The following is an 18,370-nucleotide window of genomic DNA, read 5'->3' on the forward strand; positions in this document are numbered from 1 at the left end:
ATATGTCTGATTGAGCGCTTCAGTCGTCTTTGTTCCCTCCAGCAGAACGACTTCATGACGTTATCGGATCACTGGTGAGGAACCATAAATGTAAACATGTCACGAGTGTTTCTCACAGTCGCCGTGACATTTCTTCTTTCCTCACGTCACAGATTTCATTTCACGGTGACATCGAGCTGCAGTGACTCTCACATGATTTAACCGTGTGGACGACGAAGTCACATGTTTATACAGCAGTATGTTTTATTCTTCATCTATAAATGTAAATACAATATAGAGGTATGATTAAATGTGTCTGTATTTAAGTCTACATAAATATTGTGTTAATGGTCAGGTAGATATCACTCTATTTTATCTTTATATAGTTATTTGCTGGTAAATTAAAAGCTCTGAATCCGGTTTATTGCACCTTAAATATCACAGCTGGTAAATGTAATAAAATCACAAAATGGTTTATTGTCAAGTACGTTACAAATACAAAAAAATTGGCTTTGATATTGGTGCATAACAATAAACAAAGTGCAATAGTATAAGACTTAATAAAAAAATAGAAAATAGGAAAATTTACAATAAATGATGATAAACAAACACAGCAAAAAAGAGTATGTTAAAACAATGTAAAGGTACAAATTAAAAATACATTTTTATTTCTTAATATAATTTTGTATTTATTACTTTATATATTGCTGGTTAGCTTGGGGATGAATAAAGTCTTTATTTAATATAACAATATCTTTTTTTTATTTGTTTAATGCATTTCTTCAATCTTAATTTTAGAATCAAAGTAATTAAAATCATTAATCATTAAATAAATTTAGTGGATGAGAAGTAGCAGAAAATAGAAATATTCAAGTAAACATATATTGAAAATGTTATATAACTACACATACTTAATTACATGTACTTTTTTTGCACGTCATCAGCTTGAGGATGAATATTATGTCTGAAAATAAATCAAATGTGTGAAAAATACAGAATATTGTTGCGTTTGCAGACAATAGAAGTGAGTAGATATATTAAACCTTTTTTTTCCACAAAGGCATGAAATCATCAAAGGAAGAAATATTTCTAGAGTTAAGATTTGTGAGGGAAGTACTCTGAGGCTGGTTTTAATAGATGAAAACCAGCCTCACCAGCTGGTTAAACACGTCCACTGAGTTTTTCTACCTCACTGAGAATGTGAAGTCGTCACATGAACCCTCCAGCTGACACATAATTCACATATAGGAAACATTTCTTCCTGTTTGAGGCTTTAAGTGCCTTTTGTGGTGGAATGTACCTTAGTACATTTACTGAAGTATAATTAAGAGGCACTTAACTTCTACTCTACTGCATTTATCTGACAACTTTATTTTCTTTGCAGATGAACAAATAAATGATGTGTTTTTTAAATAAAACGCATTGATCCTGAGGGGGAATTCACAAACTACACAGTAGTATATGAAGTATTTATATAAAGTATTAGTAAATGCATCAATTATTATAATCCAAGAATATATAAAAATGGGCCATTCTGCTTAATGAATATCTTTACTTAAATAAATACTCACTAAGTATTGTTTTGCAAAAATAAAACAAATATTTTAAATAATCTAAATGTATTTTTATGCTAATATTTTTGTACTTTTACTTAAGTAAGATTTTAAATGCAGGATTTTTAGGTGTAACAGAGTTTTTCTACACTGTAATATTACTACTTTTAATTAAGAAATAAATCTGAGCACTTCTTCCACCGCTGCACTCAAGTCATGATTAAAATTGAAGTACCGCAATTTTTTGTAAAAATATGATATTGTGATGAGAAAAACACAGAATAGACATTGTTGGAAAGTAATTACATTTACTCAATTACTGTACTTAAATACAATTTAAGGGTACTATTCTTGAGTATTTCCATTTTATGCTTCTTTTAAATAACCCAGATGGAAATATTTTAGTTTTATTTAATAACTTAAATTACATTGAAGATTCTGATTTATAAAACAAAAGATAATCAACAAATAAATGATGATGTATAAATATAGATTAAGATACAACTTTATTGATAACTGGAGGAGAGATTCACGAACTACACAGCAGTATATAAAGTAGATAATAATGCATCCTTAATTATGATGCAATAAGTTAGTCTGAAATGAGTCTGCATTACTAATAATAAGATTAGGTGTGTTTACTTTAGTAGAGTTTTTAATAGAGCAGTATATAAAGTAATTAAACAGTACCTTTACTGCAACATAATGCATTATTTATTATGATGCAACAATATATTCTGCAATAGTAATAATAAGTGTAAGTACATTTACTTAAGGGGAATTTTGAATACTGTACTTGCACCTCTGAAAGAGTATTTACACCCTGTGGTACTACTACTTTTTCTTCAACCACTGCCTTTATACTTACATAAAAAAACTAAAAAGTAACAGCAGTACGAAGAGTAGTTAAACAGCATCTTTACTGCAACATAATGCATTATTAATAACAATAATATATTCTGAAATGAGTCAATTTTAAGTTAGCTGCACTTTATTTAAGTCATTTCTTTTTTTGCTTCTTTAGATTTACGCAGAAGGAAATATTGTACTTTTGAATCCACTAATTGTACATAAATCATTTACTTAAGTGGAGTTTTGAATGCATTACCTGTACTTATACCTGTATGGTACTACTGTGTGTTCCTCAGTGGAGATCAGAGTACTTCTTCAACCACTTACTGTGTATCTAATGAACACACAGGATTCATTTCTCCTCCATGTTCTTGCGGTTTCTGCTCATTTGGAAAGGAACAGTCATCATGCACAGAACAAACCCATCCCAGGCTGCAGGAGGCCCCACCCTGGGCCTGGACCCGCCCCTCATTCCGGTCTGAAAACCCTGACACGGTCTCCGGTGAGTCCCAGTCAGCTGGAAGACGCAGCTCAAGAAGAAGCTCTTCCTCCAGAAACACAGCTGGACTCTGCTGGAGCTCCTGGGACCATTTAAACTGAAATAATAAAGGATTAATTGATTTTTTTATTCTAATCCCCACAGAGGTGAGTTATTTGTGTTGTAATGTTTAGTTCCTTTCTTCCTTGGAATAGTTACACACCAACAACAACAACAGGCTTAACATTCTTATAATATTGATAATTATGATTATTAATAAGTGAGTCATCACATGTGTAGCACATCTGAAGAGAGGTTGTGATTATTAAACATGCATTTAAGGTAAATGATCTTTAATTGCATCACATAAAAAAAGCCCAAACTGTATCTTTAAATGAATTATCAATATTCCTATTAACATAGCAGGAATACAGATGAGAGGAGAGATTGTAGTGTTTCAAGAAGATAAGGAAATAACAGATAGTAATTAATAGAAAGCAAAGATGCCGGCTTGATCCTTTTTGATTTGAGGTATTATGTCATCTTCATTCATCTCCACTACTGTTCGAATAAATCAGTATAAAGTAACAATGTAGTGGTAGAAAAGTAAAAGTAGATCACAACTGAATACATTTCAAATGGATTATCGTGCTAATAAATGATAAATAATATTATTATTGGTGATAATGGGTCAGAAAATGTTGAAATCACATTATCAGGATACTTTCTGATTTGAAAAGTGCTTTATCAGATGACAAATAATATGATTTTCCATGTAGTTTGTCATTAATGTCTAAAAATAAAACACTTGTTTATCAGACTTTATAAATCTGGTTGCTCTGTTCCTCTGTGTTCCAGAGTCGGTTTTTCTGTTCTTGCTCTTAAAAGTGATGAAAGTTCTCATGTCATGTTATCAAAAAATAACTTTACTCTCCAATGTTCATCGTTCAAAACATTAAAAAACACCAAAAGTGGATCTATGAAGAAAGAAAGAGAAGAGATGCTCAAATTAGGGACGGGCAAAAAACAAAAAAAATTATATTCCATATGACATCGATACTCTTAGAGACGATACTGGTAATGATCATAAATTAAACTGGTAATCATGGGTGGATTATGATCACGGCCCCTGAGCTCAGACGTGTCAAAGGCCCCAACACCTCTTCTAGATAAAAGCATTTTTTTGGTTTAGACCCTTTAAGTTGTTGTTTTGTGTCCCTTGTTTTTAGTGGATATACATCTCTGTGGTTTTGAGACTTTTGAGCCTCTTTGTGGTCATTTTGTGTCTCTTTGTGGTCATATGTGTCTCTTTGTGGTCATTTTGTGTCTCTTTGTGGTCATTTTGTGTCTGTGTGTGGTCGGTTTGTGTCCCTTTATATCTCTTTATGGCAATTGTGTGTCTGTCTGAGGTCCTTTTGTGTCTTTCTGTGGTCATTTTCTTTCTGTGGTCATTTTGTGTCTTTCTGTGGTCATTTTGTGTCTTTCTGTGGTCATTTTGTGAGTCTTTATGATCATTTTGTGTCTCTTTGTTCCACCCTGTGATCACTTTACGTCTTTGTGTAGTCATATTGTGTGTCCTAAGGATTCAGGGAAGGATTCAAGGATTCAAGGATAATGTGTTGTCATTATTCAACACAGGGTTGCACAATGAAATTCAGTTGTAGCCTATTTGTAACACATGACAAAGCAAACAAAACACATTCCTGTGGTGTGTTATTTGAATTTGCATCACTGAAATTCTTTGTTTTTGTTTGTGGTAATGTTGCGTCTCTTTGTTTCTTTTTGTAATTATTTTGTGTCTCTTTGTGTCATTTTGTGTCTCTTTGTCTCTCCGGTGATTTTGTGTCTTTGTGGTTGTTTTGAGTCTCTTCCTGGTCTGTACATGTGTCTTTGAGCAACATTTCTTAGATGAAACACAAGGGCTCCTGACACTTTGGGCCCCTGAGCCTGTACTCTGTCTGGTTTTTCAAAATAAAGGTCATTTTTAGAAAAACAATGGATGAAATATCAAGAATGAATACATTTCTAAATGTTGCTGCTGTGTGAAACCCTTATTGTTACAAATATAGCATCTTGCTGTATTTCTATCCACAGGTGAAAAGTAGCACCACACACACCAAGCTATGTTTCACATGACTGTGTCACATTGGTTTTCACATGTCATGTGACACGGGCCTGCAAAATGTGTCAGTGCACAAACACTATACATAAGTACTGAGAATGTTTGGAAGCGATGCAGCCAGACATGTTTAGTATTTATATAACTTTATTATATTACATTTTGAAAAGGAATCGATACCAAATGAGCAGCTTGTGAGAATCAGTCTCGTTTTCAACCTCGAATGTGCTCCATCAACTCTCTGAATTTTTCCTGCTGAATTCCTCTCCTCTGCAGGTCGTCCTCCGTCGCCACAATGAGTTGGGGGGCGCTCTACGCCCAGCTGGGCGGCGTCAACAAACACTCCACCAGTCTGGGAAAGATCTGGCTCTCTGTCCTTTTCATCTTCCGCATCACCATCCTGGTCCTGGCCGCCGAGAGCGTCTGGGGTGACGAGCAGTCGGACTTCACCTGCAACACGCAGCAGCCCGGCTGCAAGAACGTCTGCTACGACCACTTCTTCCCCGTGTCGCACATCCGCCTGTGGTGCCTGCAGCTGATCTTCGTGTCCACGCCGGCCCTGCTGGTGGCCATGCACGTGGCCTACAGGAACCGCGGGGACAAGAGGACCATGCTGTCCTCCAACGGCATCGAGAAGGTGACGGCGGGCGACCTGGAGACGCTGAAGAAGAGGCGCCTGCCCATCACGGGCCCGCTGTGGTGGACCTACACCTGCAGCCTGTTCTTCCGCCTCATCTTCGAGGGCGGCTTCATGTACGCGCTCTACTTCATCTACGACGGCTTCCAGATGCCGCGGCTGGTGAAGTGCGAGCAGTGGCCCTGCCCCAACAAGGTGGACTGCTTCATCTCACGGCCCACGGAGAAGACCATCTTCACCATCTTCATGGTGTCGTCGTCAACGCTCTGCATGGTGCTGAACGTGGCCGAGCTGGGCTACCTCATCGCCAAGGCGCTGATGAGGTGCTCGGCCCGGGCGAAGAGGAAACAATCGTACGCCCACACGGACAGCACCATGCAGGACAAAAGCCATCTGCAGAACGTGAAGAACGAGCTGCTGCTGTCCACGCCCTCGCATTCGACCAGCAAGATGTGCTGAAGGACAGACAGAAACCATAGAAGAGGAGAAGCCTGAACTGTAAATCTAGAGCACCCTCCCGCGTGTCATCATCACACTATGTGTTTAGTAATTAGACTCTTAATGTAAACATCCACCAGAACATTTTAGTTCAAGCTTGTTTGTTCAGATCAAGAGTTGTGTCGTGTGAAGTTGACAGAGTCGGCCCGAGGCGAAGGTGGTGCAGGCAAACACTGAGGGCGCTGTCCATCCAACTGGCGCCCAAAAATGAGGTGAAGAAAAAATAATTTAGAGATGTTATTATTGAAAAACAAGCCCTCAACAACATCAACCTCGCTGGACCCTGTCACTTTCTAAAGCACTTGATAACGGTCGCAGTCAGCGGGTTAACGTTGAGAATTCAAAACATAATTAATTAATTAAAATTTAGGCAACAAAACCCCTTTTATGGGTTTAGGAAAAAAACATCATGGTTTTGTTCAAATAAGTACGTAAACAACGTAACGCTAGGACGGAAAAAACACGTCACAAACGACATTTACGTAAATTTGGGACACGAAAAACGGTCTCCTGGGTGAAAGTCCCTCTTTTTCGCCCTTAATGCTTCATAGTTGCAATCTCAGAGCGTTTTCTCTGAGCGTCTAATAATGAAACTGATGGATTCACGTTGTAGTTACTTGAAAGCTCGGTACTTCTTATAGAAACGCTAAAGGGCGACTTGTGCGTCGGTATCAGACGTCGAGGGTTCGGTGCTTCCCCCTGACAGTCCTTCACACACTGGGGGCGTTTTCTTGCTTGCTTGCAAGTCAATATATCATCGAGTGTTTTGTCAAGAGTAATTTTCGCTTACAACGTGAATATAACGCTGCAAAAAAGCAACTTTATGTTTTGTTTTTTTCAGATAGACAGAGACATTTTTCTGAGCCTTCTGCACCGCAAAATAAATCAACCAATCACGTTGTGAAGAACGCGTAGAGTTGCACTAATATTTAATAAATAACAACATGGATGCCTGAACTGACAACTTAATTACTCCTTTCAACTTTGACAAAGGCGTCACAGACCAGACCTTTCACAATAAAAGCCCTAGACAGAATAATTGTAACCTTAAATTCATTAAAGAAAGTTGGATAAACTTCAAAAGTTAACACAATATTGAGAAATACAGTTTTTCCTCAGAGACATAAAGCCAAAATCTTGTCTTGGTAACCAAATTAGAAAATTAAAACAGCTTCTGAAGCAGATTTTGAGACCTCAAGAAAATAAATTACCATAAAAGAGGTTAGTACATTAAAGAGCCGGTTTCAGTTAACATTTTTTTATACAAAATAATATCTCTGCATCTGTGGATCTTTAACATTGTCAGAAGTATCATCTCACTTTTCCACACAGTGGAAGGTCGACAGCGTTTGAGAGTTTTTATATATTTATTGTTGACAGTCTGAAGTTGCTTGAATGTTTTGAAAACAGAGAAGAATGACATCACTGACATCTAGTGGTTCTAAGAGGAACCTCGGAGAGCACAAAAGGCCTTCCTCAGAGGCTGAAGGATATATCTGGTGATGAAGAACAGGAAAGAGAACAAATGAAGTAAAAAAGAAAAAAAACAAGTGCCTTTATGATTATGTTTTTAGTGTCTAGTTTACTAGACGTTACATTTTAAATACGTGTTTTTTACAGTAATTAATAAACGCAGAGTTTTTATGATCCTGATGTATTGAATCAAGTGACTGTGCCTTGAAGTTTGAAAATTCAGATTGTTGAATATGTTTTCTATAAATAATGCTTTATTTTGGTGGGTTTGTAATCACCAAGAAGTGTGTTGCACAACATGAGATTATGCTGATAAAGACTTTAACATAATACGATGAAATCTTACACCACAACACAAAGAGATTTAACAGCTGTTCAATCAAATCTGAATGTCTTTCACTTGAACAGAAAGTGTTTCTGTATTTAAATCAGATGAGAATGTTTTGCATATTTTCACACCTGCACAACAGGTGATAAAAAAAGAATATGGACAAATATGTGCGTCTGGACTGGACAAGATGTTTTTATTCTGCAGTCAGCGAGTGATAGAAAACTTACCCAAGTTATTTTGTTTTATCTGATATGTACAATCTCAGAAGTATTAGAATTTATAGAATGACTTTTATGCACAAGGACCAGATGCACAGTGAAAAGTTCATAAAGGTGCAGAAGAGAATTTTTATAGAAACATTTAAATACATCCACAAAAAAAAAACTACAGGTGTGAAAGAACATATTGAGCTGGATATCAAAGTCAAAAATATTTCGGTCAAGATGCTTTTTTTATAAGATACTAAATCTGTCTGAGTCCTTGTGTTTTCCAGATATTAATCAATTAATATTTCACTACATATTTTGGGATTTGACAAAGAGTTTTTTTTCATAAAGCAGGATTATCAAGTTAAACAACTTTAACAAGTTTTAAGGGATGCTCCAAATTGTCTTTATTGTTAACAGTACCAGTCAAAAGTTTGGACACACCTTCTCATTCAATGGTTTTTCTTTATTTTTATTTTTATTTTTTTCTACATTGTAGATTAATATTGAAGACATCCAAACTATGAAGGAACACATATGGAATTATGTGGTAAACAAACAAATGCTCAACAAACCAGAATATGTTTTATATTTTAGATTCTTCAAAGTAGTTGAATGAGAAGGTGTGTCCAGACTTTTGACTGGTACTGTAGTAATAATAATAATAATAATAATAATAATAATAATAATAATAATAATAATAATAATAAAACAATTATAATAACACATATAATTATAATAATAATAATATTGTTAAATTGGTATAATTATTATTATAACTATTATTTTATTATTACTTATATTATTATTATTATCATTATTACAATTATTGGCTAAACTGTCACCCCAATATTTAAGTCAAGGCACTTAATCTTGCTTTATTATTTTATTATTATTTTTATTATTTTGTTTCAATATATATTGTAATTTTATTTTTATTGTTTTTAATTATTATTATTATTATTATTATTATTATTATAATTATGATTATTATTGATACTTTTTATCATTATGATTATTATAAATATCCTCATTATCATTATTTTATTGGCCTTATTGTAAACCCAATATTAAAGTCAAGGCTCTTAATCCTGCTCTATGAAAACCCCGTCCAGAAGCGGTCCTGCTCAGTCCAGAGGCCCGGTAGTCCTCCTGTTATTTGGACTTGTGTTGTCTCTGCAGTGTGAATCCCCCCCCAGCCTTCTGTATCAGCTTTCAGCATGGGCCTTATTTTAGCCACCACACTGCGGGAACCTGGGGGGTCGATGTCTTTGTCCTCGTTCCCGTCCAGGAATAGACTGAGATGGATTAGTCACATCTGTGCTGTTAAAAATAAAATAAATCACCTTATAGATCAGAAACTTCATAGTGAAAGATAGTGACGTTACATCATTAAAGATGGAAGTCTGACTTTGTTTAAGTGGGTGAGAAAGGTTTTGTCCAAATATCTAAGAAATGCCAAGTCATACAACGTCACAGACAAAGAACTCTGGATGCAGAAGCTGTTTCTGCTCTGCTTTGACCTTTGACCTCCTGCTTTCTGTAACAGCCAAATGACAGCTTGTGATAGCTGATCACTCCAGTCCTGAGATTTTAACGTGTTTCTAGTAAAATGTTTTTTTTCTATCTGCTCTAACAAACTAATGAGAAATGAAGATATTAAATTGTAAATGTATTTTATACACAAGATGTTTTTTTAATCAATCGCACTTTGATCCTAGCAGTTTTTTCCTCTGTGAGACTTTTTGTTTCATAAATCATTAAAAAGAATAATAAATAGTTTGTGAACATTAAGTTTGTTTCACGTTTTCCTCTTATATTAACTTGCATTCTTTCATTTTTTCTGGATTGATGCTCTAAAACATGAGTCTGCTCAGAGAATATTATGCACATTTTGTCTTTTCTTTCTTTTAAATCATGCAGATATCAACTTTTATTTAATTTTGATTTAATCTTAAGTAATGATTATTTGAACAGTGTTTCCTAAAGGGTCAATCGTGAGTTTATTGTGACCATTTAATGGTGCCTTTTCTCTTTATTAATAAATACATAAATAATTAAATTCAATGAATCTCTTAAATTATATTATTAACTTTTAAACTGTTGCATGTTCATGTTTTTGGACACATTGTGCAAACATTTTAGGGGAAATTTATTATATTTAGCACATTTTCCAGCAACTTTTGCACACAATTTATAAATAAAAATATAAGTAAATTAAATGACTCTCTTAAACTATATTATTGTCTTTTAAACTGTTGAATGGTAGATTTTTTAAATGGTTCATTGAGGTTGTCATGTGATATTTTGGAAGAAGTTCAGAAGAGCATGGTCATGTTTTGAAAATGAAAGTTTTGGCAAAAGTTCTTTTTGGCACATTTTTACGCACAATAACTAATAATTAAATATTTAAACTTAATTACTCTCTTAAATTATAGTATTGACTTTTAAATTGTTGGATTGTAAATGTTTTCATGGTTTATGGAGGTTTGATAGTTTTTGGACAGAATTGCATGAAAGTTTTGGATGAAAGTTTTTTCATCCAAAACTTTTAGCACAATTCATAAATAAAATAAACACATACATATTTAAATGTATTTACTCTCTTAAAATTACAGTGTTCACTTTTAAATTGTTGGATTGTAAATGTTTTCATGGTTCATGGAGGTTTGATAGTTTTTGGACAAGTCCAGAAGAGCATGTTCATGTTTTTGGACACATTTTGGATGAAAGTTTTTCGGCAACTTTTAGCACAATTCATAAATAAATACACACATATTTAAATGTATTTACTCTAAAATTATAGTATTGACTTTTAAATTGTTGGATTGTAAATGTTTTCATGGTTCATGGAGGTTTGATAGTTTTTGGACAGAATTGCATGAAAGTTTTGGATGAAAGTTTTTTCATCCAAAACTTTTAGCACAATTCATAAATAAAATAAATACATACATATTTAAATGTATTTACTCTCTTAAAAGTACAGTGTTCACTTTTAAATTGTTGGATTGTAAATGTTTTCATGGTTTATGGAGGTTTTCATGTGATAGTTTTTGGACAAGTCCAGAAGAGCATGTTCATGTTTTTGGACACATTTTGGATGAAAGTTTTTTCATCCAAAACTTTTAGCACAATTCATAAATAAATACACACATATTTAAATGTATTTACTCTCTACAGGTTCATGGAGGTTTGATAGTTTTTGGACAGAATTGCATGAAAGTTTTTTCATCCAAAACTTTTAGCAACATAAATAAACACATACATATTTAAATGTATTTACTCTAAAATTACAGTAGAATTACAGTGTTCACTTTTAAATTCTTGATTTGTAAATGGTTCCGGGGTTGGATGTGATTTTTGGGGCATATTGCAAGCAAGAGATTGTTTTGGCACATTTTTGGCACATTTTGGGCACATTTTTGGGCAGCTTTTACGCACGTTTTGAGCGAGTTTCTTGTGTGTGGGTGGAGGTTTGACGGGGCGTGGTGTGACTCCGGACAGGCTGATGACTCTGTGCATTCACTCATGCATGGTCACACAATGTGACAGTCCAGACATGGCTGGAACCGGGAGGCAGCTCCGTTTGACCGAGCCCCATCTCCGACTCCAAGCTGCCTCCAGAAACTAACAACCACCTCCAGGAGGAACTTCTTCTTCTCTCCTTCCCAAAGTCCACCGACAGAAACCGACACAACAGACTGGAGAAGTTTGTGCAGGAGAGAGTTTGAGAGGCAGCTGTTATTATAGATTAATATTGTTACTAGATGAATCAGTAGTTAGTGTGGGATCTCTGCAGCTTTTCAACGCACTCAAAGCGATGGCACCAATGATGGCAGATGGATTTGCTTTTGGTATTTAAGTATGACATCTCCGGTCTAAAGGTATGACAGGAAAACAACTCTGCTGTCAACTTGTTCCTGTGTTCAGACTGCTCCACTGGTTTATCTTACTTCACTAACATGTGTTCTTTCAGACAAGAGGAAGGAAAAACATCCAAAATACACATTCAGGTGTTTATTTTAATACTTTGTCTATTTGTGTATGTAGTTTTGACCAAATATCACCAAAAGTTACCATTAGATAATGCCTCATTTGCATATCTAAACTTAATATTTCAGAAAACTTGTGATACAAAAAGGATTTGTCTTAATGTCAGTAATCAACTGAGGAAGTTTCATGTTGATATCTATTAGTTATTTTTTTGACCCTATTCACCTGTAGTGTCTCAAAATGTATGTAATTATACAAAACATATAAATGAGTTTTTCTCAGACTCTGATCCATAAATCTCCACTTCAGTAGCTCTTACATACACCAAACTTTACAGTTTCATTCCTCTCTATATTCTGAAGGTTTCTACTGAGGGGTTTGTTCAGATATCATTCATAACCTGATTTATACAACATGTTCTATGGCAGTTGACATTATTTTCTGATTAATGGAGTTGTATCAAAGAGATATCTTAAGTTCACACTGTGAAAAACTTTGACTCTATTATGTTAACAAAATGAACCAAGAATTTTGAACCTGGCTTAATCAAATGTTCACAGTTATGTTCTGGAAATGTATGAAAATTAGCACATATTTAATAAGATTATGCATCATTTAAATATTTAAGAAAACTTGTTGTACAAAAAATAACTGCCTCAATGAAAGTAATCAACTGGTGAAGTTTCATGTTGATATCTATCAGTTATTTCATTTTTTACCTTATTCACCTGTAGTGTCTCCCTCTTAATTGGGCCTAAAGTAAATGAAGAATGTAATCAGGTAATTAAGAGCTGCTTCAGTTTTTACTGAACAAGAAGAGTGACACAAACGCCTGACAAAGCTTAAAGGGAGTCTGGGGACTCTGGCACAGTCTGTATTGTCAGCAGGTATGGCTTTGTATTTGAACCTGACTCTGTCTGTTACCGAAAATACCACAAATACCTGAAAATCTGACTGCTAATAATTAAGTCATGACACGGTCAAACGATGCATGACTGTATGTCTCTCTGTGGCTTTGATTCCTGCAGTATCAGCAATATTTATTAAACTTATTACGCAACTTATTACCAATATTTATATGTCAAACGCAATATGTGCTGAGAAAATGTTTGATTTTAAGCTTTTTAAGAAGTGTTAAATCTGGATACATTTAGATTATTGCTCAAAACATGCATAGAACTTTTTATTATGTTTGTTAGTCTCAAAGAAAATAAATTACGTACTGACTAAATGTGTTTTCTCTTCCAGGTGTCATACATATTGTGAACCCTAGTCGATGGATTTATTACCTTTAATACAAGAATATTTTAGTAAGTGTCTCTTCTGCTCTGTGTGATGATTTTTGTTGAATGAATAGTGTTTTTCACACGTGCATTATTCTGTCTAAAGAATAACCCATATATATATATATATATATATATATATATATGTGTGTGTGTTTTTATCCCATCTGTAAATATAAAATCTGTTTTATTCAAACATGAAAAAGCTCATTTAATTAGCAGGTGTAGATTTTGTGTTAAATCTGTGACATTAAACAATAGAACTTGAGTCAATTAACAGAAAATGAATCGCAAAAACTGTATATTCGATCAAACATGGTCTGATTTCAGCTTTTCAAATGTGTTTTCAATTATTTGGGATTGTTTGAACAAAACAAGCTATTTAAAGACTTCAACCTGGATTTTTATGACTTTTTAAAGGTTGAATATGTCTATAATTAAAGTGGAAAAAGAAAGAAAGTCTTTGCAAATTGAAATCTTTCAGAGTTTTTGGAATTTTAAGAAACAGCATATTTCTAAAATCTGAATTTGTCACATCGTTTTTCGTGACTTTTCAATTTGATCGCTGTTGCTTTTACTGTTACAGTTGACAATGAGGGAGAGGAGGGGAGGTGTGTGTGTGTGTGTGTGTCAGTAATTGTTTCTGTGTGTGTGTGTGTGTGTGTGTGTGTGTGTGTGTGTGTGTGTGTGTGTGTGTGTGTGTGTGTGTGTGTGTGTGTGTGTGCACGCCACACCAGAGCCCCATCGCTGCTAAATGCTGTTTTCGAACATTATAATGTTGATCTCAGCACATGCCTGCTGGTCAGTGGAGCGAGCAGGTGAGAGAGAGAGACAGGCCCGACGCACAGAGAGGGAGAGAGAGAGAGAGAGAGAGAGAGAGAGAGACAGAGAGAGTGAACCAGGGTTCAGTCAAACAGGTGGTCTATACAGTAAACCAGCGCCTGTGTGTTTGAGGCCAATGCTGTGTTTCGTTTTTCGATATCCGACGCCTACGTGGCAGTTTTTCTGTAAAGAAATCTTTCTGCTGAGGTTTTTTTTTACGGAAAAACTAAAAAGAGAAACATGTCCTGTCGTCACCTCCGTGTGTTTGTATGTGTTTAACGTGAGGCCTTAACGTGACACGTGTTCAAACCTACTAGTTAGTTTCTTTAACTTCCTTTTCCTTTCCCCTTCTTCTTCTTCTTCTTCTTCTTCTTCTTCTTCTTCTTCTTCTTCCTTCCTCTCCAGCCTGTACTTTCTCCATAGGCTAGAAATCTTGAAGCATGGGCGACTGGAGCTTTCTGGGGCGGCTGCTGGAGAACGCTCAGGAGCACTCGACGGTCATCGGTAAAGTCTGGCTGACGGTCCTCTTCATCTTCCGGATCCTGGTGCTGGGGGCGGCGGCCGAGGAGGTGTGGGGCGACGAGCAGTCCGACTTCACCTGCAACACGCAGCAGCCCGGTTGCGAGAACGTCTGCTACGATGAGGCCTTCCCCATCTCGCACATCCGCTTCTGGGTGCTGCAGATCATCTTCGTGTCCACGCCGACGCTCATCTACCTGGGCCACGTGCTGCACATCGTCCGCATGGAGGAGAAGCGGAAGGAGAAGGAGGAGGAGCTGCGCAAGGCCAACAGGTTCCGAGAGGAGAAGGAACTCCTTTATAAAAATGGTGGAGGCGCTGCAGGAGCTGGAGGAGCTGGAGGAGGAGGCGGCAAGAAGGAGAAGCCGCCAATCAGGGACGAGCACGGAAAAATCCGTATCCGGGGCGCGTTGCTGCGAACCTATGTGTTCAACATTATTTTCAAGACCCTGTTTGAAGTGGGATTCATTTTGGGCCAGTATTTCCTCTACGGCTTCCAGCTGAGGCCCCTGTACAAGTGTGCACGTTGGCCCTGCCCCAACACCGTGGACTGCTTCATATCGAGGCCCACTGAAAAGACTATTTTTATTATATTTATGCTTGTGGTGGCTTGCGTGTCTCTTTTGCTGAATTTGTTAGAGATCTATCACCTCGGGTGGAAGAAGGTGAAACAGGGCATGACCAACGAGTTCGCCCCCGACCACGAGTCGCTGCGACGCGTCAACATTGCGGCCCCTAAGTGCTTGGCCTTGGCCTCCAGAACTGCCCCCTCCGGCCTCAGCTACCCTCCCAAATACACGGACGTGACGGCGGGCAGCGGGGCGTTCCAGCTGCCCTCGGCGGGGCCGGCGACCGCGCCCTCGGCGGCGGAGTTCAAGGTGGATGAACTCCAGCGGGAGGAGCCGCTCCGACAGCACTCCCCCTCTCCACACTACTACATCAGCAGCAACAACAACAACCACAGGCTGGCCGCGCAGCAGAACTGGGCCAACCTGGCCACCGAGCAGCAGACTCGGGAGATGAAGGCCGCCACTCCACCCTCCTCATCCTCCTCCTCCTCCACCAGCACCGACAAGGAGGAGCAGCAGCTGCAGCAGCCCGTCGATGCTGCGCTGCTCCCTCCAACCAGCAACACCAACTCAACGGCCGCCGCCGCATCCGGCAGCAGCACTGCGTCCAACGCGGGCAGCTGGAGCGGGGGGAAGAGCGAGCAGGAGGAAGGCCACGTCACCACCACCACCGTGGAGATGCACGAGCCTCCGGTATCGGTCGGCACAGACCCTCGGCGGCTCAGTCGGGCCAGCAAGAGCAGCAGCATCAGGGCCAGGCCGAGCGACCTGTCTGTCTAGATATCTTCAACCAAACATCCCCAACTCCCCGAAAACACTCCACAAAAGAAATCCACAAAGAAATGATCAAAAAGGCAAAGTGACAAGAGACAGGAGAGCAGAGTACCAACAGAAAACGTTTCGGCTAATGTGAAAATAAGTATTTGGTTTAATGCAATCGGTGAGTTGCAGAGTAGTTGAGGTTTGTTAGTTTTTTTGGATGGTCTTAATTTATGCACACAAAATGTGATCATGCAGTGCTATGAAGTCTGGAAGGCTCCGCCCACAAAGGTGGAGGCAGCGAAGGACACTGTGACGTCCGGATTTTGCATCAAAATGGACACATCGTGTTTTTCCTTTGAGGGTCGAAGATCTCATGGTGTTTCTCTACTTTTATTTCCTCTTTTTGTTGAGCCTAAGGACTAATTATTACAAATGAAATGTCAAAAAACAATGACTGGATATGTTTTTATTTTATTTCATCTGGACTAAGCACAGGTTAGCTGGCATTGTTGTACAGTTATTCGATGTGTAGTCAGACAATTCGCTCATATATCTCGATAATCATAAACTATCTGGACTCACAGTCAAATCCTCGGTTAATGTCGACCGCTCGTCCCGGCGTTTTTTTTCCTTTTGACCTTGAAGCTCTTTTGCTGCAGCACTTCCTGAATTTCACCGAACAAACACCCGTTGTTTTAAACGTCCACGAAGAAATGTCATCAACAAACTTCCTTGTGGTTGCGCCAACAACATGTGCAGCCCTACAACTCACCGATTCACTGACTAATTGGCATGGCAACGCTTTGGTTTTTCTACCCATGATCCATTGGGGCGCTTCCTGCAGAGACTATAAAGATTGCAATTGATATGGAATGGATAGTAATGGACTGATGTGAAATTCCCAGAGCCCTTAGAATAAACATTGGTCAAAACTGCAAAGTGAAAGTCATTCCTGTGATTCCCAGAATGCACCTGGGTCTCTAAAAGCACTACTTTGTCAATAACACAAGAGATTTAAAACTTTTCCACCATAATGTTAGTTGACAAAAGAGGAAAATAGGAGCCTGCCAACGTGTATGCAAAGAAAAATGCTCTCTACTTCCTGCACAAATCATAAAATATTGCCTTCAAAGGTTATGCAAACAACATGGCATCCATCTGACATAAAGAATAACATTATTCTCCTTGTTTATTGGTTAGAATTTAAACTGGTATTATTTTATTTTTGTTAGATTGTTGGCAGATATGTCTGCCCTCAAACTTACAACGCCACACCAAAAAGATTGAGAGCAACCTTAACGATTTTCCCCGTCACACACATTTCACGTGCTTCTTCATTGGTTTTATTCTGAAAAGTGCTATTTTTTTTTATTTAATCTTACTCATAAATTGTCAGTTTGTGATTGCTACGATTAAAAAAGAAGACAAAATGACGCGGCGTTGCGAGTATCAAAGCGCCGCGGTGCAGTCGACCCTGAACGGCTTCTTTTTTTGTTGTGTTCATCTTGATTCTTAGAGATCTTTAGAAACCCAAACTTTAAACTGATTCACCAGCGGCTGCAGGTCCTCTTGTCTTTGTTGTGTTCCTGTGCTGTTTAATTGATTCACAACCCAGGCATTCACCTTTTTTTTTTTTTTTTTTTAGCTTAAGAACAACCTTAATCCATTGTATTATCCTGTGAGTTCACCTCTGAAACAGAGTGAGACAGTGAGACTGTATGAAAACTCAGTTATCTGCATTGGACATTATTGCACTCACAGGGTGTAAAACACAATTAAGTACTTATATGTTTGTGCAACAATACTTTTCCAGCAGTTAATGTGCAGGTTAATACACTGGAGTAAGAGCAAAATGGTACCTGCTGTTTTACTTTCATTTTTAGGGGGGGCTGGGGTAACAACATGATGGTACTGTGGTAGAGTATCTGTACCAATATCGGTATAATGTCTCTTATCTATCTCACTTAAGTTGCTTAAATGACATTTAGTGCAAAGAATACACACCTGCACAACGTATAGGTTAAAAAAAAGCTATGTTGTTCAAAACAACATAAAAAAACTTTATTATCTGCATTTGTTTTTGATCCCTAAAGTTTACATTTTGGTAGTTGATAAAGATTTGCACATTTAGGAAAGAGAAATTGCTGTTCTACAATGCTAATATTGGTAGTAGTAGTAAGAGAGAGAGAAAAAGAGAGTGAGAGAGAGAGTGTGTGACAAGAAATCTATGATCCTCAAAGGAAAAAATGTCTTAAAACTAAAACGCTCTTGCAGAAAAGGCAGTATTAACAAATTA

General features: G+C 37.3%; 3 protein-coding genes across 3 annotated transcripts in view; 2 read left to right on the forward strand and 1 right to left on the reverse strand.

The window, feature by feature from the left end:
* The window catches only part of ttf2 (transcription termination factor, RNA polymerase II), a 190,060-nt gene that overhangs the window by 80,296 nt on the left and 91,394 nt on the right, over positions 1 to 18,370 (reverse strand). The window lies entirely within an intron of this gene.
* On the forward strand, positions 2,908 to 9,908 carry gjb8 (gap junction protein beta 8). The gene is made up of 2 exons (XM_054616044.1): positions 2,908 to 3,029; positions 5,258 to 9,908. Exon 2 carries the CDS (start codon positions 5,277 to 5,279, stop codon positions 6,075 to 6,077), a length of 801 nt encoding a protein of 266 aa, XP_054472019.1. The 5' UTR covers positions 2,908 to 3,029; positions 5,258 to 5,276; the 3' UTR covers positions 6,078 to 9,908.
* On the forward strand, positions 14,665 to 16,092 carry gja3 (gap junction protein, alpha 3). The gene has a single exon (XM_054616042.1). The coding sequence runs from the start codon at positions 14,665 to 14,667 to the stop codon at positions 16,090 to 16,092; it is 1,428 nt and encodes a 475-aa protein (XP_054472017.1).

This window comes from Anoplopoma fimbria, chromosome 16, assembly GCF_027596085.1.
Source record: "Anoplopoma fimbria isolate UVic2021 breed Golden Eagle Sablefish chromosome 16, Afim_UVic_2022, whole genome shotgun sequence".
Classification (NCBI taxonomy): domain Eukaryota; kingdom Metazoa; phylum Chordata; class Actinopteri; order Perciformes; family Anoplopomatidae; genus Anoplopoma; species Anoplopoma fimbria.